The following is a 23,744-nucleotide window of genomic DNA, read 5'->3' as shown; positions in this document are numbered from 1 at the left end:
AGTATGCCAACATTTTCTTGAACTTCTGTTTAATTGTACTTTAACACAGTTTTTCTCAGCGATACATTAAAAAAAGCAAACCAAGCAAACAATTTTGATGGTATGGCACTGATAATTCAATTATTAAAAGCGATAAGAACTATAAATGCATTAATGGGTTCTTTAAGACAGCTCATGACAACTGCGGTCTTACTGAGAAACTGCTGACAACTTTTAGGCATAAACATATGGCAACGCATGAAAGTCATGTTCTACATTTTAATAGCACACACATGGGCAAAAATCCACATAGTGGAAAACTAGTGTAATCTAGTTTTTATCATAGATGACTTTTTTTTCAGCTGGAAGTAATTAGAGTGCAGACTCATCTGTTTAGCTTCATTTAATTATTAATATTAGTGTGTAGTGTCTGAATAAAACTTAAGGTTCATTGCTTCATGTATAGCAAGTAGTATGAAAGTAGCATCTCTGCCATACAGAGATTGACAGACTTACAAAACATGAGTACTTTTATTGCAGCATTTGGTATTTGTGCCAGTAAGCAGCCCGGTCAGGAGTTCCATAGCTAAAGTATAAACCAAATTACTATAAACATAGACCTTATATCATAGATATTGAGGTTTACAGTTGAAGATTCAAGGGTATTCACTGGCTTGTACGATTTACAGAATTACCTTCTATATCTTCATGAGACATATATATATTTTCAAGAGTAACTTTTCTTTCCCTGAGTATTTTACTATAGTTTCATCTCTCATTCCATTTGTGGCTGGTTCATTTAATTGGTAAAATAGCTGCTTGCCCTTCAATAGCTGCCAGTATTTCTTCCAAAATAGAGGCATCATCCAGGTGGGATCCAAATAACATTGATAGTGTTACATCAGAAATTGAATACACCCCAGAGTGGTTTAGATACCTCGTTCAGCAGAAAAAGGACTTTTTAATACATACTTCCCTATGTACTGGAGTGTATAGGCAGTGAAGGTTCTGATTCAGAGTATTAGCTTTTATGCTACGTTGAAAGAATGTCACAGTATCAAAATTGCCCCATCTTCCAATTGCTATAAAGTTGGTTTTATTAAAGGTAGTTTTCTTTTGAAACTGTGGTATATATGAAAAAGAACAGCACATTAAAACAATATTTTATATAATGCAAAATTGACACACCCCTATCAACTAATCTCTGCTAACGAAATAACCCTCTTCCCCACTAAAAGCTTCCTATAAATATTTTTGACAGGCTCTGTTGATATGAGATTTGCTTAGTCATGGAGTTTGCATGTAAGTTAAACATGCCTAATGTAAAAGAATTTGTCTTTTGATTCCACTGTGTACATCCTACACCTTTTTGGAACACCCTTCACTGAGAGCATGTAAGTGAATATAGGACCTAAGCTTATGTATCTGTTTTATATTTATAATCTAACATACCTGCATGCATGTTATTTATATAATAAACTATACTTTTAGCCACTTATTAGTATTTAGGAAAAGTAATACTATTTCAGTGTTTCATTGAGCCCCAAAGTGGTTACGTCAGTAGAACACACTGTGTGTAATTTGGATACAGGGCTGTATTTTCTAATATGCTTGTTTTTCCTACAGTTAGGTAGATCATGCTGGGTTTTTTGGACAGCATTGCTTTGTGTAGAAGTTTGGGGATTTACATTCATGGTGATTAACATTTCACTACATAATAATATTGGAGACTGAACTGTGTTTTAATTGTGACAATAAAGCAGACCTGTTATGAAACCAAGGCTGATAGCCAAGTGCTTCCTATCTCTAGAGGCAGCGCAATTTTAGATTAGCAGTGTACATCACGTTGCTCTTAACTGCTTTTATAGAACAGTTCCAAGTCATTCAAGAGTGTTCTGGCACCCTTTAAATAATTTTACTGCCTGAATCCTGGCAGTGAGGTCTCTCATTCACACCTGCACACACCTGCAGTTCTTGCCTGTAAACTGCAAAGCAATGACTTATTATCTGCATTCTCAACAACCTGTTGCCATTTTGCAATAAATCAAATAAATTGGACTGCTCATCTTAAAAATCAGGGAATGTCTCTTATCTTTCTCAAACGTTTGTGTGTCTTTTTTTCTCTAAAGGCTCACCATTGTTACCAGTGAGAAACAATAGATTAGTATTGGGGGAAGGAGTTACTAAGTGTCTGTAGAACAAAAAGAAGAATATTTAACAGTTAAAATTTGGCACTTGTTTTTAAACAAATTTGTTTCATATGATACTGCATATGTGTATAAGAAAAACTGAGCATGAGTGTGAGTGGAATCAGAAAAGAATTAGAAAATACTAGATATCATTTTTGTCAACATCCTACACATTAGAAGATGTGCACACACACACCTGTGTTCAGTAGATGGCAACAGAAAGATAGATGAAGATAAAGAAAAATGAAGTGGGTCCGACTGCTAAACAACATTATTCCTGTATCATTCAGTGTTGATGATGATGATGACAGTATGAATTTCTGAGACAGTATGAAACACTAAACATACTCCTTTTCTAGTTTTTCTAACACTAATTTATCACAATTTGGATTATAAGAGATAGGAATCTTTTCTGTCAGTGTGATCTAGTGCTTTAGAGATGCAGTTGCAGATCTGTGCTGCCTTGCTGACAGAAGGGCAGCAGTGTACATAGACCTGTGAGGGGCATGGCCCGCAGTTCTCACTGCTGGCTTGTGCAGCATTGTTTTGTTCACAGGGGTTGGAAGAGGTGCAAGCCTGGATCACTGTGGTGACACTGTGAAAGAAATTCCTTTTGCTGGGATTTAGTTGCTTCCTTGGTAAAATGATAAAATGTGATGGGAAACAACTGCCCTGGCCAAGAGTTTCTCTTCTGAAGTAGACGACGGTGTTCATGATTGCAGCAGTTTGTAATGGCTTCTGGGTTTGCATAGGTGGTAAATATTTCTAATGTTATCTCCTCATTTAGACTGCACACCTTGGAATATAGTGTCTATACATGTGTAGGTAGTCGGGTGTTGTCACTTGTGTAGTTCCATTTACCTCAACACATCTGCCATGTGGCTGAAGTTATTCATGCTGTGATCTCCATCTGTTCCAGCGTCTTCAATCCTGAAGAGAGAGAAGCGGAAGAGAACAAAAAATGTCCATTTTAACTGTGTTACTGTGTATTACTTCACGAGAAGGCAAGGCTTCACCAGTGTTCCCAGCCAAGGGGGAAGCACACTGGGAATGTCCACTCGCCACAACAGTGTGCGCCAGTACACACTGGGAGAGTTTGCGATGGAACAGGAGAGGCTTCACCGGGAGATGTTGAGAGAGCATCTGAGGGAGGAAAAACTCAATTCTCTAAAGTTAAAGGTAAAAATTGTTTAAGACTTTGATCCCTGCCTTATTTATTTAAATGTGTGGAGCCAGAGCCATATGGGCCCAATGTGTGTTAAACATTTTCAATTGAAACAGGCATTTTTCTTTTTTCATTCTTTATTTTATTTTACTGAAGATGTATTTTTGTTCGATAATACCAAGTGCTCTTGTAGCTGTCATTGCTGTGTACCTCCAAGTGCTTTAGCGGGAGATTGTTGTTTATTCCCAGTTTTCTATAGAGAGGGAAATAAAAGCAGAGAGTGGTGGAAGTTAGCCTTGAACTTCCATGTCCAGCAGAAGTCTGGGAGTGCCAGAAAGAGAATGAGTCTTCTGACCTGTGCACAGGCCCTATTAGACAAGGGAATGGTAACACCCTAAGTACAGAAAGCGGAAGTGCTTGTTTTCTTGGCCAACTTGAGTGAATTTGGCAAAAAGTAAGAAACAGTAATACCAAAATGTTTTCTTTTGTAGTGTACCAATTTATATGATTATGTGTCTTTAATATTTCACCAAAGAATGTCTGCATCAAAGAAGAAATGTGTCAGACAAATTACCCAGCTGTATCAGTTTAGCCAGTCAGAACAAATCTTTGGTACAGTTTTCACAGAATCACAGAATCATTAAGGTTGGAAGGGACCTCTGGAGATCACCTGCTCCAACCGCAACCCCCACCAAGGCAGGGTCACCTAGGGCAGGTGACACAGGACACGTCCAGGAGGGTTTGGAATGTCTCTAAAGAGGAAGATTCCACGACCTCCCTGGGCAGTCTGTTCCAGTGCTCTGCCACCGTCATTGTAAAGAAGTTTTTCCTCATGTTGAGATGAAACTTCTCGTGTTTTAGTTTATGGCCATAGCTCCTCATCCTGTCATTGAGCACCACTGAAAAGTCTGTCACCATCCTCTTGGCACCCACCTTTGAGATATTTATTTGCATTAATGAGATCTCCTCTCAGTCTTCTCTTCTCTAGACTAAACAGGCCCAGCTCCCACAGTCTCTCCTCATAAGAGAGATGCTCCACACCCCTGATCATCTTTGTGACCCTCCACTGGGCCTTCTCCAGTAGCTCCTTGTCTTTCTTGAACTGTGGAGACCAGAATTGAACACAACACTCCAGATGTGGCCTCACTAGGGCCGAGTAGAGGGACAGGATCCCCTCACTTGACCTGCTGGCTACACTCCTCCAATGCACCCCCAGGATACCATTGGCCCTCCTGGGGCCAGCTTCCCCATGAAAATGTCCTTTAAAGTAGAGCATAGCAGAGGAAAGAAACTGTGTATTTGAGCAGAGAACAGATAAGGGGATTGTGTTCTTGGAAGTGTCCCTTATGTCACTTTAAAACTGGTGGCAGAACATTTTATGTTTTTGTGGTAGATGAAACACTTCCTGTGTCATGACCTTTATTACATGTATTTTGGGCTCTTTTTCAGATGAATTCTGTAATTAAAAGTGAACAATATTCAGAACTGTAACTGCATTTCTGTGTTGCATGTCCTCTTCTTTTGTGATAGTACATCTCTGTCTCTGCTGTTGTCCAGAGCAAAGTGGCACCCTCCAAGTTTAAGAAATGCCTTTCAGCATTTTTCCCATAGAATGACCCACGTTCATGAGTTTTATGTCTGAACACTTGAGGAAGTGTGCATGACCTATACATTTGTATTTACTTTTTTCAGTCTCCTAATTGTTTTTTTTTTTTTATTGATAAATAGATTCTAAATAGCTAAATGGATTCTTAAATAAATTAGTAAGTTTGTAAAATGTGATCTGTCATAAAACCACTCAGGACAACGGCAAATTAAAGACAGATATTGGACAGGTTAGAGTGTTAGTGACTTATCACTAGATAGAGATTATACCTCTAAACAGGATCTTGAGAGCATCGAGTGTGAATTGTGCTGTGTGAGTTTAACTGATGACTAACAGTAGAACCCTTGGCTGACTTCCAGGAATCAGCTCAAAGAGAGGAGTCTCCAGTGAAGTGAGTAAAGAATAGCCAAGCACGTAAATATTTCACTTTTCCTTTTTTTTTCTTAGCTAAAAAGTAAATAAAGAAAAACCACAGTTCGTATTTAACTTGAAAGATTTGATGAGGCTTTTTAGCCTTCATCTATATAGATTAGAGCTGGGCTCTTTGTCCTTTTATAGTCCTCCTCTTGACTGGGATGGATTTCTTTTCTTCATTAACTTGCTTCACTTCAGCCCAGGCTTTTTTGGGGATATAGACCCTACTGTCTGCTTGTCTTCCAAATACAACATGTTTTTCCATCTTCCCAGTCACTTGAGTAGACGATAATCTTTATTGAGACTAAGTTCCTGCAAAATCTCTTCATAAGTATTTGGTGAATAAGGAGAGTCTTATTTGCATCTTAGTAGTGTTAAATTTTTTGCTAGAATAAAATATCTCTTTTCACCCTGGGGTGTGTATAAAAATGCAGGCAGCAAAAAACTTCCTTTTTGAGCAAGTCTGGTAATCTCAGTTTACTTGCATCCCTGATTATGCACTTGAGATAAAAAAAATTCAAACATAAAAAGCAACTCCAGGATTTACTGAATTAGTGAAGAGTCACTGTAAAGTACTGGGCATGTTTTGTTTGCTTAAGACAACAGGGCTGATTTTCCATTATAGAGATGGAAGAGCCGCTTGGTCATTCACATAGTTTCTAAATGAACACAAAAAGGAAATGGCATTCTAAGGTGGCAATGTCAGCAATTATGGTCTTTAATGAAAATGTGCTAATCAGGTTTGCATCAGAATTTCTGTACATCACAGAAAAATGAAGGAAATGAGGAAATGAAGTAGAGCAAAGTTTGCTCAGAGGTTTTTCTGTTTGAAAAACATTATGCAAACAGAAAGTAACATTTTCGGTGTGGTTTCTAATTTGTTTCCTTGGGATTTTTCTTATTTTTGGAATTGCATTAAAATATACAAGTCAGTGGGTAGAAAGTGCTCTCTCGTAGAATTTGTTTAAAAAAGATAGAACTACAGGAATATATTGAAATTGAGCTTCCGTAATATTAGGTACTGTTTATTATTTTGCTTGCCAAAAGCGAAGGGCCAAATGAGAAACATGTCTAATTAAAAGCAGATAAAGACACTGAAATCATTTTCAAGTCATTTTGACCATTTAGCACCAGCACTTTGGTGTAAACAAACACTGCTGACAGTGGCATAAACACTTGTTAGCAGCAGAGTGTGAAAATTCTAATGGCAATCTGGACATAAAAGACATATTGTCAAATGAAAGGTACAAGGTAGTCATTTGAGAAAACATTGAGTAAGCACAATAAATTAGCTGGAATAGTCCTTATTGCTTACTCATAATGTTTCCTCAAATTAAAATTTATTATAACTATTAGCATGAGACTAGTGATGTTAAGGCTCACAGGTCTATGGACACAGTTGGTTTCCTTTGTGGGAAATTGTAAGGCATAATTTCCACCTAGACAGGCAAAGGTGTCAATCCTAAATTTTACTGAGTTGGAGTGAATTTCACCCAAAGGCTTCACATATTCATTGGCCCTTGCCTTGTTCTGTGGTTATGACATTAACCTTTAGCTTTATGAGAGAAATTTACCCAGCTACATATCAAATTTAATTCAGATGAGCAATATTATGACAATCAAGAGAACTTAATACTCCCCTGAAGTTCTGTATTGGAATGTATTTGATGGTTCATGATAATCTTACTCCCTCTGTAGTTACCCAGTTACTTGTTTGAATAATGTTAGGATCTTTCAGTTCATTAATTCATTTGTTCTTTATGTGGCAAAATTGAGGGGAAAAAAAATCAGAGTAGACAAAAAGGAAATCATCCAGCAGAGGAGTCAGGAGCGAAGGTACTTTGAAATGGCTAACTGCTGCCTAATCCTGCTTGATGCCCAGGACGTTCCAGCCTGCTGGAGGCATGTAGTGTTCAGCATGTGACTGGAGTCCATTCCCTAATGCTCTACTGCTGTGTAGCAAGGCAGTTAAGATTTGCAGAGGAGGAGGAGAAATACAGGACAGGATTGGTGTGGTTCTGTAGGTGCTTTTGTAAGCGGAACAGTTACAGCATTCACCTCATGGGTAAGAGCCCTAAAAGTTAATTTTTATTATGGAGTAATTGAATAAAATGCTAAAATAATTAAAGAAGCGGGGATTAGAATTCTTCCCCATCCCCAGTTTCAAACTTAAATAACAGTGCTCTGCTTAAGGAGTGGTTTGAGCCTTGCATATATAAAAGTAGAGAAGTCAGATTTCTTCGGTAGGTCATTTCCCTATTATATATGAAACCAAAAAAAGGGCAAGCAAGTAACATAAATACACTGTACTTAGTTCTACCTTGCTAACATAAAATGAAAAATATAAAAAACCCTGAAGTGTGCCATTCTGGATTGGAATATTCAGGCTGAGTTTTGTGTACAGTGGAGTATTCCCTCTCCTTCGCTTCAGGCAACTAATTCAAGATGCATTTAATCACTGTGTGGATTTACCTGTCTCTCACTGCAGAATGTACAGACAAAGGGATGACTTCTAATGTTGCCTTTCCTACCTTACTGAATTAATACGTTGAAATACTTAGTGTAAATAGTCTCTCCATTGTCCCAGGGCCAGGCAGAACTTTTCCCAGCTACCGTAATGTGAAATGCATAAGAGAAAATGGAGTAAGAAAGGAAGTTTGAGAGGACATTTTGAAAATGCGTGTATTTAAGATGAAGAAAGAGCTAGAAGGGATTTGAATGATATAGGGATAACAGACATGATATGCTGAAACATTGCATAAAATGAAGGCACTAAACTCCAAAGGCTTCAATCAGGGAGAAAGTTTGAGAATACACTGAAAAGAGAAAGAAACAGTAATGCTAAAGTGGGTTGTGGAAGTGGCAGAACATCTCTGCATGAACTAAATACAGTGCTGAATTGCTAAGAAGGGATGATTGCTGATATCAGGAGAAGTTTTCTTTGTGCAGTGTAATGTGTACACATAAACTGTACATAAGGACTACGTCATGACCCTGAGACTCCTCCTTTAAAGGGAGGAGTATGGCTTTTAACCTGCCTTTACAAGTCAGGAGTAACTAGGTTGTGGAGTTTTTTCCTGTGATTGTCTTACACAGTTGTTACAAGCACAAAACTGCGATTGCCAAAAAGAGTAAGCAGTCAGTAGGAGGTCACTGTCAAGTAATTCAGTAATGCCATAAATGACAGTTACAATCCAAAAGACTGTGGAAAGGATGACCTGGTAATATAAACGGGAAACTTGAGCAATTGGCAATATAAGAAAAGCAGAAATAGTGGAATGGGTAAAATCGAGGACTGCTTTCTCATACATCAGAAACATAGCTAGATGGAGATGACACAAATTAGCAGAAAAACGGGGAGTTACTTTTACAACTATAATTGTTAAATGTCTTAACATTGACCTGCACAAGAAACAGGTTATGGTACTTATGAATTCAGTATTTTATCTGTATTTAAAACTGGTGCCTAAAAATTTATTTGAGATAACACGCCAAGGTGAAATTTTCTGCAAGTAAATAATGCAAAACCAAGAAAGAGTTTCAATGGCTATTTTTCTATAGGTAAGAAACATTCAAATGGCATGTTTGTAGTGAATGTCATTGTCTCTCTGAATTTTGTTTTAATTTTTGATATTGTTTTGACTCTCAAGCAATTTTCTCTGTGGAAGAACTTTTATGAACCCTGTGGTTGTTATCTGGCAGATATAACCAGTGAGCTCTACCTTTCTTTCAGAGCAGTAATTTTTTTCCCCTTTTCTCCTTAACTATATTCACCCCTTTCTCTATGAGATGAGTTACAGGAGTATGGTACAGAAGTGTGCTATCTTATGAATGTGGCACTGGATGTTTGTTCTTAATGCTCATGGCCATTTAATTTTGAAACAATTTTTGAAAGGTTTGAGAGCTAGACTGTACAAAGGTAATAATATAGTGCCAGGATACTTGTTTCTATAGAGGCTCAAAAATTCATATTTCTCGGAAAAGAGCATGAATCCTCTTAAACTTTTCTCAAGATCCTCCACAAGAGGTTAACAACTTGCTTCCTTTTTTTCTAAATATATTCATTTGTTAGCTACCTAACAATAATCTGAACTGATGACTGAAGTACTACAATCTATGACAACACAAAGCTAAATGTGTTCTTTTCAGGACCAAAGAGAACCAGAAAGAACATCAGAAGAGCTGTATGCATCAGCACTGTGAAACACAGTGCTAATAAACATGGAATCACAGAATCATTTAGGTTGGAATGGAGTAATGTAGATAGAAAGGGGCAAAACTAAGTGACTTCCAGACTTAAAACTATCAACTCAAGAAGCAAACACAGCCATCTGCCCAGCTCATTAAGCAGAAATACTGCTCTGTGTTCTCAGCTATACGGACATCAAACAACTTGTCAGGCTAAAGAAGAATAGGATAATAAATAGTACATCGAATACACCATTTACAAACCTGTGAGGCATCATCATCTAAACCTCTGTCAGTAGTATAATTACTATCTCAAAAGAGATATTTAAGAATTTCAAAGAGCTCAGAGACAGGAATCAATTAAGGTCTCAAAAATTATCTTGTGAAACAATATAGAAAAGACTAGAATTTCAGACAGACATGAGATCTGGCAGTCAATGACAAATGGTAAGCATAGGTAAATAAAGAACAGGTAAGTAACTAGAAACTTAGGAAAAAAATTATCTTCATTACAAAAATGGTACTAAAAATGTATATTTAATTCATAAGCTAAATGTGAAAGAAATGCCTGATCACCCTACATGTGATCATATTCTGGAACTTACTGGCAGTCATGCAGCGTTTTTACATACAGCTTTGCACATTCACAATGCATTACACAAAGTTGCATCTGTGACACACATATGTGTGAGTGCAGTTCAGGACTTTGTTGATTGTTCTGTGCAACAGATGACAAAGAATGGGACGGTGGAATCTGAAGAGGCCAATACTCTGACGCTGGATGACATTTCTGATGACGACATTGATCTGGACAACACTGAGGTAGATGAGTACTTCTTTCTCCAGCCTCTGCCGACAAAGAAGCGCAGGGCGCTGCTGCGAGCGTCTGGGGTGAAGAAGATTGACGTGGAAGAGAAACACGAGCTGCGAGCCATCCGCCTGTCCAGAGAGGATTGTGGCTGTGACTGCCGTGTCTTCTGTGACCCAGAAACCTGCACTTGCAGTCTGGCAGGCATAAAATGTCAGGTAAATGTCTACATTATTGCCAGTTTAATTATCTGGGGGAGGGGGGTGTGTCCACGCCCACGTGTGTACTTTTTGTTGTTGAAGTTATAACCATTGGAAATCAAGTATTAGTAACACTTGTGGATCTCAAACCAGTTTTTTAAGGCCCTGATTTAACAGTATATAGTGGGCAATCAATACAAACAATCTCCTAAAGCATCTTTCTTTATTTTATGATCGGTTTAGGCACATACATGGTCTAGGGTGTTTTTTTGTTCTCATACAAGTGTTCTGCTCCTTGTACTCTTCTTTAGCCTTTACCTAAATAGGCAGATGCAGACAACAGAAGAATCAGTAGCCTGCCGATTTCAGAACAGATATTATCTTTGATTTTAGAGACAATTAACATACACTCCAACTGTGAATTACAGTCCAAACTCAATGAGAAACAATGAATGACACTCTGTGGTACTGTCCTTTATGTAACATGCATGATACTTAAAATCTATGCATGATAAATTTGCATGTAGGCAATAAAAATATGTATCTGCTAATATAGCAGATTTTTCCTCTGCAGACTGAAGAGGTATTTCATATTGTACATTTACATAGTTGTCAGCTGTACATGTCCCAAAATATTCCCTAAAAGAGGTTTCAACTAGTTTCTGCTGAGTTGCTGTTGTGCAGCTGAGTTTTCCTCCTGAATGCATTTTTCATTATCTCATAAATCCAAGCTAAACTTTCTCTACTATTTTAAATAATATATTCTCCTTGCTGTTCCTGTTTTCATCTCCACATGTGGGGAACACGTACTAAATTATGTTATAGGGTACGTCTCTGCATCATATCTGATGTTTAGATATTACAGTGTAGGTGAAAGTCACAGACCTTCAACTGTCTAATGGAACTGGCTGACATGAGGATTCAGGCACATTTTTAAAAACTTAATATGAGTATTTTTAGATGTAGAAGTTCTGTGCACAGTCTGTTGAGATTACAATATTGCCCCTAGAATAGAGTGGGATACCTTTTAAAGTACACTTGTGGTTTTATTCCTATTTTCTGTGGTCAGGTGTCCCCATTGGCAACTTTATATAGTTTCCTATATATAATTCATTTTGTTTCAATAGGTGTCTAGTTTCCATAACTTTTACCAATTTTTACCAAATTTTAAGATGCTTTCTGGTAATGATTTTGCCTGGATTTGAGCACAAAGTGAAGTAAAGCTGTAGCAGATCCATAAATACAAAAACTACCTATTTTTTGTTCCACTGTGTAGTACTTTCACCAATGGAACAGAAGTGTGTTTTTCCTACTGTGCAGCATTGATGCACGTACAGATCCCTTAGTGTTCCTCTCAGTACTGGTCAGTTCCGGGGCTGACTCCCTGAATTACTGTTGGCTTTAACTACTCTTACAGATATTTCTCAAGGTGAATGCCACTTCACCATTGTGTTTCTCTAGGCTGTCTAGGTTCTGTCATATCTCCAGGCTTATGCTACGTATTGTTAATCTATATTCTTTTCTTTAAAAGGTGGATCGTATGTCTTTCCCATGCGGTTGCACTAAGGAAGGGTGTAGCAATACCGCAGGTAGAATCGAATTTAACCCTATCCGTGTACGGACTCACTTTTTGCACACAATAATGAAACTTGAATTGGAGAAAAATAGAGAGCAGCAAGTTCCAGCACTTAATGGCTGCCACACTGAGATAAGTGCACACACTAGTTCTATGAGTCCAGGACCCCATCCGGTTGAATATTCAATTGCAGAAAATTTTGAGATTGAAACTGAACCTCCGGCTGCAGTTATGCATTCCCAGTCAGCCGAGGACTTGGACTGCCCAGGGGAAGAGGAGGAAGAGGAAGATGGGAGTAGCTTTTGTAGTGGAGTTACAGATTCTAGCACACAGAGTTTAGCCCCTAGTGAATCAGATGATGATGAAGAGGAAGAGGAAGATGAGGAGGAAGATGAGGAGGAAGAAAAAGCAGATGATTTTGTAGAAAGCATGGGCTCCCATGCTGATATGGTGCCTCTTCCTTCTGTCCTTTGCTACTCTGATGGAACTGCTGTGCATGAAAACCACTCTAAAAATGCCTCATACTATACTAACTCTTCAACTCTGTATTACCAAATAGAGAACCACGTTGCTGGCACTGCTAACCAGATCGGTGAGACTTACTCAGAAAGGGATGCTGTCAAGAATGGTAGTCTTTCTCTGGTGCCTTACAACATGACTTCTGAACAGTTTGTTGACTACACACGGCAATCAGAGGAAACTTTTAGCAGCCCTCATTACCCTTCTGCAAACCCCTCAGTGATTGTTTGCTGCTCATCTTCTGAAGGGGATGGCAGTGCTCCACGTAACAGTTTATACACTGAGCATAGGCCAAGTCACCCGCAAGTGGAATTTCACTCCTACTTGAAAGGTCCTTCTCCAGATGGCTTTGTGTCAGCTTTGAATGGCGACAGCCACGTGCAAGAGCACCCTGCTGAGAATTCACTAAACCTCCCAGAAAAGAGCAGACTGCACGAGGAGTGCATCAAATCTCCAGTGGTAGAAACGGTACCTGTTTAATATTAAAATTATTCTAGGACTGACTTCCTGTATTAAAATTCACTCCCATCGGATTTTCCTAGAATCTTACTTTTTTAAGAGGTAGACAACACTTGGACTGTAATCAATGTTCCAGACACATTGTGTTTTCTCAAGCTACACTGGCAGTGGTATTGCACAACACATAAAGATTTAAATAAAAATAATCAAACCTTTTTTTGATAAAAATAAAACATGTAAGTAAAAAAACACAGCCAACCAATTTCAAAGTAGCCTACCTATGGACATGTGTGAAACCTGCCAAGCTATCTGAATCAAAGCTTTGTGTTTTTGACTGTCGGGCCTGTGCAAAAATGTTAAAAATGATACTTTGAAATAATCATGTTTAGAGTCCTAATTTTCAACGTATCTGAAAAGATGGTAAGTTTAATGTAAAAGTAACTACTGTACAAAAAAAGTTTTAATTGTTCTGTACTGTATGTATTTTATTTATGGTAGTTTACAATTCATGTTTTGAAAAAAATGAACAGCATGTTCATTTGAGCAGAAGATCCATAGCTAGTTACAAAGAGCATATCTACTTTTCATCTAGAGTACCTTGTATTCTTCCTTTTTTTTTTTTTTAATACCATTTCTGGTAAATTGTCTTGAAACACATTTTTAGAGTGTGCTGTTTTCTCGTTTACTGTTCTTGACAAACAGAATAGTCAGAAAGGGGGCATTTACATCTTCTAGAAAGGTAGACAATCCTCCATTAAAACTAAAATCAGTGGCATTCCAGAACTAGTACCCTCACCTCAAAGAAAAAGGATCTTGTATATAATGGCAAAGCAGTAGCTTAAGCTTGCACAGCACCTTTTAGCCCAACAACCATTCAGATACTTTGCACTTTAGTGCTGTTTTGCAGGACTATATTAACTGCGGGAACTGTGAACTACTCTGGAGAAATGCCATAGCCCCACTCTCTGAGGTGTTTCTAAGATCTTAAAATTCATTGTAACAAAACTTGGATGTTTTTCCCAAGCCAGTTTATGAATATGTCAGTATGCAATTTATAAAAGCAGAGCCTTATTGATCAAAGCTTAAATAAAGCATGGGAAAAAATGCGGAACTCTCTAGATTGCCTAAACATTTAACAGTTTTAATGAAATATGAGACTGGCTTTTGTGGACTTCTGATCGTACCTCAAATGTAGCATCATTTGGTCTAAATAGGAAACAGCAGATTCAGTGAGGAAAAAAGCTTTAGAAATTTTGTAGCTGCAAAAGTCTGCAAGCAAAATAGCATGTGCATCGTATGGATATCCATTACCTTGTGATCCATTTGTTTTTAAATGAAATGGGAATTAAAAGTACCTGCTGTATATCAACCTTTAATTTATTAACCAACCTTGCTCTTGTCTAGAAAAGGAGGCATAGGAACCAGGTTTTCACTGCACTGGAAATTCTGCACTGCCTTTTTTTGATTTCAAAATCTATTTTAGCATTTTTATTCTTCTAATACTGAAATTTTATTTATTCTACATCAAGTAAGTTGAAATGTAGACCTGTCTTGTTTGTCAAACAAGAATCAGCATCTTAGTTTTATCTGTGTCAAATCTAGATGGTTAACAGTGTGCATGTAAACACAGTGTAAATTTTAGCTCTGTAACAATGACTCTTCTGGTTAGAAGCTCTTTAAAACATCATGTACAGTACTCTAGTAGAAAAACTGCCAGGTGTAAAATGGGCTTTTCATTGAAAAAAAAAGCTAACTTAATTGTTTTTATATGAAATCTGGGCAAAGTGATCTCTAATGTTTATGCTAAATTAGCAAAATATTTTTACTCCATGTAGTAACTGGAAAGGTTTTTTATTTACTTGTTTCCACAAGAAGTCCTACATGTTTTATATGAACTGCATTGAAAAGTCTAGTTCTCTAGGGACTGGATTCCAAACTTGCAACGTATTCCACCTCCTGAGAAAGCACATTGATGTTGGTTATCTGGCTCAGCAATTCCATAGCTGCTGTTCCTCCTGTAGTCACAGAACACTGTAGTCTCTTTCTCTAAGGCTGAGTAGCCAGGTAAACACCTGTATTCTGCAACACAAATACCCTTGAGTTTTAAAGAGAAACGTGCTAGTTCTTAAAGTTCTGCATCTGAGAATAATATTATTCTGTTCAGGATCTTCTAAGGGCAAATGTAATAAGTCTCTGTGTATACAGGCATCTTGCATCAACAGCGAGTTAAATTTGGCACTCTCACTTAACACCAGCACCAAAAGCACAAATCTCTTCTGCTTGAGCTGGGACAGTAGATGAGGATCAGGAGCAGCTCTTTACCCTCAGAGTGTGTTGGAGAACCACACGCACTTTACTGGGGTATTTATCTCAGGGGAAAGTTAAATGAAATCTTTTGTTTTGTTATTCACCCCCTTACTGAGCAATAAGAAATTATTTTCCTGGCCCCTGTGCTTTCACCTGAAAAATATCTTTAATTTTATCAGCAAGCACAGTAAGTGATTAACTTCATAAAATATATCTCATCCAGTTTTTAAATACTGAGGTGGTGGTTATTTACTATTTCCACTCGCACAGGCTTCAGATCCCAGTCCAGGTTAATATCAGCACCTGTATAAACTTCTGAGTACTTAGATGTGTGTGTTCCATGCCATTGGGGCATCAGGGATGAATGCGGCCAAATTCTCTCAAGCCTGCAGCACAGGATAACAAGCAGTTACATCTTGGAAGAGAGAGGGTAGAGAAAGCAGTGACTATATAAAGTATTTGTGATACATTGTTTTCCCATGTTTTAAGTAGTTAATTCCTGGGAAAAAGTAAAATGTGCTGAATAAGATTTAAGTTGAAAAAATACTCCTAATTGACTATCTGGTGATAATGTAGACAGTAATACCTTTATTTTAGTCTGATCTGGTATTTTGCAATCAAGCTTTGATCTCAGGATACAAAGTAAACAAATCTTGTTTAGTTCTTGCAACAAGTTATAAAGCCAAGTCTGTTTATAATTCATGGAGTTATATTAATAATGTCAACAACCCTTCTAACAGAGAGAAACTCATACTGAGGAAATAAACCCCAGAAACCTCTTTTCTAAAAAACAGACTAAACCTGTTGCCCAGCCAATTCCACACCAGCAAATAACAAAGCTAAGGCCTTTTCTAGCATGTCTAAGTTAACTAGAGTGACAAAAAAAATAGTTGCAGCCCTAACCAAACAGGAAGGTTAATTTAACTGACAGGTGGGCTAATTTACCTGAAATCTAGAGTAGGATGTAGAAATCAGGTGAGAGTCAGATTTCCTACCACTTGATTAGACTTCGATGTTTTGTTTAGAACAAAAAACATACTCTTCATTTAAGGAAAAACAAGCTTAAATACATCATAGTATGGAAAATATTTTAATGTTATTTTCTGGGCTAGTATATAATAATGCATGCTGTATACCATTTCTCAACTGGCTAATAGTCATTTTGATAACCAGTCCTTTCATTTTGGGTAGGCTGTTTCTGTGTGATAAAAGTATTATATTACTAAATGATAACCAGCAGTATTTGCTTCTGTCAACACAGTGTATCATTTGAGGAAATGTTTACTTTACTGATAGTTGTATCAGCTTTATTTTGCAAGATATCTGGCTAGTGACAAACACTCCTAAGGAACCAGGTAATCATTTATGATTATATTGCATAGTTCAGGAAAATGAATCATAACATAAGCATTTCCCTCTGTTAAAATAAACCAGAATTTTCACACAGAAGATCACTGGAACAGCACCTAAAACCAGATGCCTTTTTGCCTATAAGGTGAACTTCGCCTTTCTTGGAAAAAAGTGCATTGTTAAATATATGTAAATCTTTAACTGATGTTAGACATGAAATTAGAACTTTTCTGCACAATTAATTACAGCAATTGCAATTGCTTTCTAAGAGCTATAACTCATGTCCACTGGAACATCCTTAAAAGTTCAAAGCTGGTCAGTAAAACTTTCTACTATTCTTTATTGAGTTGTCTGCCATTTAGATCAGAAAGTTCTAGATTTGTAAAGTTTTACTGTTTTTCATTTACACAAGCTCCTGCTAGTGAATCATAGTTGGAGTTGGCATTAATTTATTTTAAGGCCATTGTACACAGACATAGATACAGTTCAGCCTGATCAGTGCTCCGGTAGCAGAGCAATCCTGTCTTTTGTGGAAGTGGTGCAGAAATCCCGTGTAGTGTTGGTGGTGCTGTTACTGATTGCTGACTGATCCAGAGCCAGTTTCACACCGTACCTGGGTGTTTTCTGTCAGTAAATGTGATAACAAACCGGTCATGTCGCTTTCCCTACCTCACAGGGAATATCTTCACAAACACAGCTAGTTTTTTAAAGATTGTATACATATATTTGTATGCAAAACAGAACATATATTATGTTTTTTAATATTTCAGGTGTTCCTGACTCTCTGATAGAAATGTGATATACTAGATAGAGAGTACTGGGCTCAGAGAGAGTAGACCTGGGTTCTGTTGGCTTTGCCTTTGTCCTGTTGTGTCACTGGCATCCTCTGTGCTCTGGTTTGTAATGTACTTGGAGATACTGTGATAAAACATAATTCTTTAAAACAGGCAAAATACCGGTTTATTCCTCTTTTTTTTGGTATCATAACTAAATTTTTGTACTGCAGACTACTCCAGTTTCCAAATAAAGCCCAGTCCAGAAGTGAACAGAAACTTTTCACTAATGTGAAGCACAGCTAAAGCAAGCTCTCCTTTCCTTAGACTGGATTTCACAGCGAAATTTCACAGCGAAAAATTAGAATAAAAGCAGTGTTGCATATACAACATTTACCTGTCAAGTGCTTAACATTTGAGCAGCAAGATTGTAGTTTGCCTGCAACACCATACTTGGAAGCAGCAGGCACTCTTACTCCCCTGCACAGTGTCTTCTTTTGCTGGCTGAATTCTGTCAGTTGGAACTCCTTGCCTGGACTGCTCCTGTAGCAAAGCAGCTGCCCTTACTCAAAGGTAAAGCAAGAGACCCATGATATCCTTTTAAAAGGCATTTGCTAAATAAGAATCTTCATTGTTACAGCTCATGAGTTGTATAAACTCACGTTCATTGTGCCAGTTGTTTTATTTTCTGAAACAGTCAGGAACAGGGACAGAAGAGGATGATAGGGAAAATCCTCAAGTGTTCCTGCTGAGACTGAAGAGTTATTCTATTATCTACTTTATTATGGTTGCAGATCATTTGATGTAAAATACTTTGAAAAAGTAGAAGTAACTCAGAGACTATATTCTATAGAATTTATTTCTAAAATATTAAATCTGATTACTATTTTTTTAAAATGGTAGAAAACTGTTATTTTCAAAACAGACTTACATGTTCTGTGGTGTGAGAAATCTCAGCATTTGCCTTTTCAGTGTTTCCAGGTTTTTCTAATATTCTTAATTTTGCTATTCTCTGTAATCATTGTCCACGTGCAAATTATCAATTGTCCATTTTCTCCAAGAAGTGTCAAATCCAAAGCGCAAACATTGTGAAGTGATGAACAAGCGCAATTTAGTTTTAAAGATGTCCAAGTGAACACACACTTGGGTTCTTCACAAGTTTTTCCTTTTCACTGTCTCTTCCCACTCCTAAATCCAAGGCAGCTTCTAATTTTGTTGCTAATAAACGTGCCAGAGTATTGTTTCAACTTAAGGAGGAAAGTTATAACAACCTTGAGGACTTTTCTGCTACTCTAATGGCTGATAACAAGAATTTTACTTTTTATATGGAACATCCAATTCATGAAACGTGTTGTGCAGCCTAAGTGTTCTTTTTTAATGCCTTCCTTCCTGTCAGTGTTTGGGAGGTCTGTTGTACAGTAAGACTTTTCATTACAGTCGAACAAAAGGGCAACTCCTGTGTCCTCTGTGCTGTGAATTAGATCTTGAAAAGCCAGGTTGGGTGGAGCTTTCAACAACTGGATCTAGGCATCTCTGCCCGTGGCAGGGGGGTTGGCGCTACACGATCTTTAAGGTCCATTCCAGAGGAGGCCATTCTGTGATTCTGTGAGTTAAAATGTGCGTTGCTCTGGTGCTGTCCAGTCTTTGCAGTTGGAGGACACCCAGAACTCAGGAGGTCCCACTGCCTGGAGAACCACGTTGCTGATGCTCTGTACTGCAGCTTCTCAACTGACAGGGTGATAGTCTTCATCCAAGGCTGGGGGTGGGACAAAAAAAGTCAAAGGGTAAACTTTGTCCTTTATTTACTCAGTGATCTTAATTTGGATCTTAGCAATGACACTTCCGTTTCATGAATGAATGTCCAGTAGAACCAAGTTGAAGTTTGCCTCTCGTGTGCATTCTTCTCTAACTGATCACTTTTCCAATAAACCATGAAGATGGGATTGGCTTTTCATGATAGACAGGAAAATGGAGGAGGATACAAATACACATCATTGTTCTAACACAAGAATCAAGGTACTCCTTGGTCTTGAAGCACTAGAGTGAGGGGAGGATAGAAAGAACAATTTAGAGGAAAAGAAGATGAATGCAAGAGGCAGATTGATGAGGATTATCTTTCTTCTAAAGGGCAAACCAAAACATTACATATTAAAAGAAAAGGAAGGAAAATGGGAAATTAAGATTTCTCCAGTACAAGGATGGAAAAGTATATGGATGTTCACTACAAGCTTGCCCATGTTAGATGATTATATTGATTCTGTTACTTAATATACTTTAAACCAAACATGAACTCAGTGCAAACAGGAAATCCCATTTTTCCAGACCAGTTACATACAGGTGGCCATTAAATAAAAGACTTATCCAAATGCATGGGGTAAAAACTAAAACGCAAAGCCACACCTAGAAGCACTGCTACCATGTCCTTTCTTTGCCTATGGCAATTACAAAGTCATTTTCAGTATCATTTTTGTTAACTCTGCTCCCAAGCACATATTCTCATATAACCAGTTTCTCAGATAACAAGAGACGTTAAAAGCAAAGACAAAATATGTGTCCTTTTTTATTAGCATTTTAGTTTGGGATTTTCAAATGAGACTCAGTACACATTATGGCAGGTAATTATTTTAGGTTTCTCCATCTGGAACTTTTAAGGTATGTTAAGAATGAAGTTTTGGGTTTTGCTGGGGTGCCAGGGGATCAGTACAGATACAGATTCGGCACCAGTTTTCAGCTTCTTGAAAAGATCATCCTGTGCACTGGCAGCTGGTTCTCTTAAAACAAAACCCAAAGCAAACATGCTGTTTTTTTCCCAGCCATTTCACACAAGTACCACCAACTACTCCTGTAAACAGTGCTTAACAGCTGGGCCCTTCTTTTAATTGACTGACTATAGGCGCTTCTATGGAAATACGTCTGAAGTGTAGTTTGTGAAATATGTTAAAAAATTGTTTGATGTAAAATAAGCGCTAGACATTTAACAGTGCAAAAATAGTCAAAATCTGTAGATTACAAATCCATTCCTAAGAGCCTCAGCCTGTAATATTGTCTTAGTAAAGTTGATCTTTTAAGTTAAATTGCATTCTGATGTAATTACCTTTTACAAATAAAATTATTAATACAAATGTACTGGTTACTACCTGTTAACATAAAACATGGCTAATTGGTTATTTTGATTTGTTTCCATCTATAGCAAATAGATAGAAAATTTGTAAAAAAAAAACCAAAACCCAACACTTATTACCTTTTATATGTTTAAAGTATTTTCATTGTTTTAACAAATACAGACTATGTAACATTTACACTGTCTAGTCCAACCCTGTCTTTCAGGAGGTTCATCTCTCTCTGTGTATATATATATATATATATTTCCCCATAAGAATATAAAATTGCTTTTGAAATTTTAGTTGGCAAGTGGTAAATAATACACCACAGCATAGATTCAAAAGCACTTAAGCTGATGGTCTTTCAGACAGGTAATCCACTCAAGTGGGACTAGTAAACCTGTGGTGTAATTGCAGCCATTTCTTTAAAATTTGTACATTACTTCTAACTTTACTAATTTCTGAGAAAATAATTATGTTAAGTACTTAACATTTTCCATTACAGATTATCTTGTATACTAAAATAATGGAGATCTCAACAGTAAAGCAAGATATTTAATTGGACTGCTGCTTTTAAACTGTTTGAAGAAGCGAAGGGAAAGAAAGTTCATCTTAAAATCTGTACATGGAAATAATTTTAAGCTTCATGAACTACACATTTCCTTAATTTCCTTTTTTTAAACAAGCTGTAACATCAAAGATGCCACAGGGTAATATAAGCTACAATAATATTCAACAGAACTTAACCTAGACCTTACGTTGTAATAATTTATTCAAATTAACTGTATTCTTCTGTATTTATATTTTCGGTATTTATTATGAATGATATGGAATTTGATGTATTTATTGTGGCTTATTACTGCAGTGTATATATTACAAAAATGAGCATTTTTAAGTCTTAACATTAGTTTTTTTTGTTAATTAGTGGCACTTGTATCAGCTGTATTTTTATTATATATTGTACAATATATATTGTCCATTTGTTTGCAATGAAGTAAAACAGGTTTCTACGTTACATCATGGCTGCCAGTGAATGTGCTTCTTATTTCTGCTGTGCACTCACAAGAGATTCCTCTCTCAACTAAGAGAACCAGAATTAATCCTGCAGCTCCTACCCAAGATCTCTAGAACCTCCAAAGACACTCTGAAATTTCAGGCATTTCTCCCGTTCCTCATAGTCTGACAACATAAACAGTTTGTGTGGAGGGGTTTTTTTTGTGTCTGTTTTTATTTTCAAATATTTGTATACCAATTAAAGAAATAAACAGAAATGCCTTGTTAGGTATATCCATCTGCCCTTTCATGATACTACTGCCTACACTTTTCTTTGGCCAGTGAAATAAAGTATCTGATTCACCTGTGCCTATCATGGTGAATTTAATATTTTTTATTATAAGGTAATGAAGCAATTGTTTTCAACAGCTGTTGGAATAAAATTTTGCACCAGCTCTCCCTGGTGGACAATTTGCAGTAATGTTATACAGCAAGTAATTTCAATGGCTACAAATCAAACAGCTACATTTCAGGACAACTGCTTATTTTGAAAACTGCCAATCAACACTGCTTCATTAAGAAAATATTGATATTTATTAAAATTGAGCTGTACATTTCTAAAAGTTGTCCCTAAGTGTGCTTTAATGATAAATTGCATATACCTAAATTATTTGAATTTACAAAAACTGATAAAGATCTCTAGATTATGAAAAAAGTTCTCACAGGATTTAGGGTATTATTTGTTTTTAGTTAGCAGTTACACAAAATGAAATAGATTAATGTCTGCTATCACACTGCCTTTGGCATTGCCTTGAACTATAGTTAAATGGGCTGCTCCAGGGCTTGCTAAGCCACACTGACATAAAAAATGTTGTAAAACAACTTTCAACACTGGTGTTCTAATTCAAGATACCAGGATGCCAGTTCAGAAGAAAGAAGATTTAACACTAAGGTTCACTTGTAAGTTATCTATTAATAGTACTCACATTATTCTATACTCACCCTAGAGAAAACCAGCAATTACTGCCAAGGGTGATAAAGTCCTCCAGTGTGGCGAATTCACACTGCAGTGAACGGTGTCATAACCAGGCAGAGCCACAACCAAGCGTGGACCTCTTGTTCACAGGCTGGAGCTGCCCAGAGCCACAGGCCCTGAAGTCCCAAAATGTTTAGGACCCGCTTTGTCCTGCTGGGAGTGGGGCTGAGGTGTCCTTGCCTGAAATCAAGCCTTCTTCAGCACTTGTGATTACCTCCCTGGATGTGTAAGAGAGCATGGTGAGATGCAGGTTAACACTGATGCCTGCTGTTGTAGCAACCTTCAGTAGTTTATACAGCCATTTGATTGATGTATGAATTTTTACATGCTGTATATGTAATAGTATTTATCTTTTTCCCCTTCATGGGGGCCAAGAAGAGCTTTAAATTAGAAAAAAAAAAGAGAGCCAGAGAACATCCCTGCAATAAACCAATTTTCTGAATGCCACTTTTAGGAGAACATTAATAACATCCAGAAGATGCTGCTGCTTTTTTATTAAATTACAAGAAAACAACCAGAATCCAACTTTTTAAATCTCCAGTCATATTTACAGATCTCCTATTGCTCTTCTACTATGATGTCTACATATATATACACATACACACACTCTCTCTCATGCGTGTATGAATATTTGGAAGTGCAATATTCAGTGTAGACATAGAAGTTAATTTCAGATCTTCAAACAGAATAGACCAAAAACCTCATTTAAAGTTTTAGATCTGCTTCCCTCTTTTCTGGCAGGTAGTAGGGAATCCAAGTAAGGCTGAACTGCTGCTGTACTAAGTACTGCAAAAATACAGACTAAAATGTCACTCATAGTTTAAAGGGTAGTAAACATACTTAAAAAAACAAGAGCATAATAGGAATTTTGTCCAACTGGCCCATGTTAGACCAGAAGTCTCAAAAAATGAAAAGAAAATCTTAAAAGGTAATTTTTAAATCACAGAATTAATTTTTGCCTTTCACACTTAGAACTAAAGACAAAATATAATAACTAGGTGAACTGCTACACCTAATCTTTGCAGAAAACAGAGTAAAAACTGCATATATTGCTCTATCTGCTATGATATGATCTTAGATT

General features: G+C 37.1%; 1 protein-coding gene across 8 annotated transcripts in view; it reads left to right on the top strand.

The window, feature by feature from the left end:
* CSRNP3 (cysteine and serine rich nuclear protein 3) overlaps positions 1-14,839 on the top strand; it is a 102,789-nt gene extending 87,950 nt beyond the window's left edge. For all 8 annotated transcript variants that reach the window (XM_027678711.1, XM_027678710.1, XM_027678713.1 and 5 more), the window contains 3 exons: positions 3,088-3,347; positions 10,271-10,567; positions 12,081-14,839. In XM_027678711.1, coding sequence (XP_027534512.1) covers positions 3,088-3,347; positions 10,271-10,567; positions 12,081-13,124 — 1,601 coding nt within the window. In that variant the 3' untranslated portion in view covers positions 13,125-14,839. The remainder of the gene's footprint in view (positions 1-3,087; positions 3,348-10,270; positions 10,568-12,080) is intronic.
* Positions 14,840-23,744: the final 8,905 nt, after the last annotated feature.

Source organism: Neopelma chrysocephalum, unplaced genomic scaffold, assembly GCF_003984885.1.
Source record: "Neopelma chrysocephalum unplaced genomic scaffold, ASM398488v2 Primary Assembly neopelma1_44, whole genome shotgun sequence".
Lineage (NCBI taxonomy): Eukaryota > Metazoa > Chordata > Aves > Passeriformes > Pipridae > Neopelma > Neopelma chrysocephalum.
The sequence above is the reverse complement of the archived record's forward strand: the minus strand, read 5'-3'. Positions and strand labels throughout refer to the sequence as shown.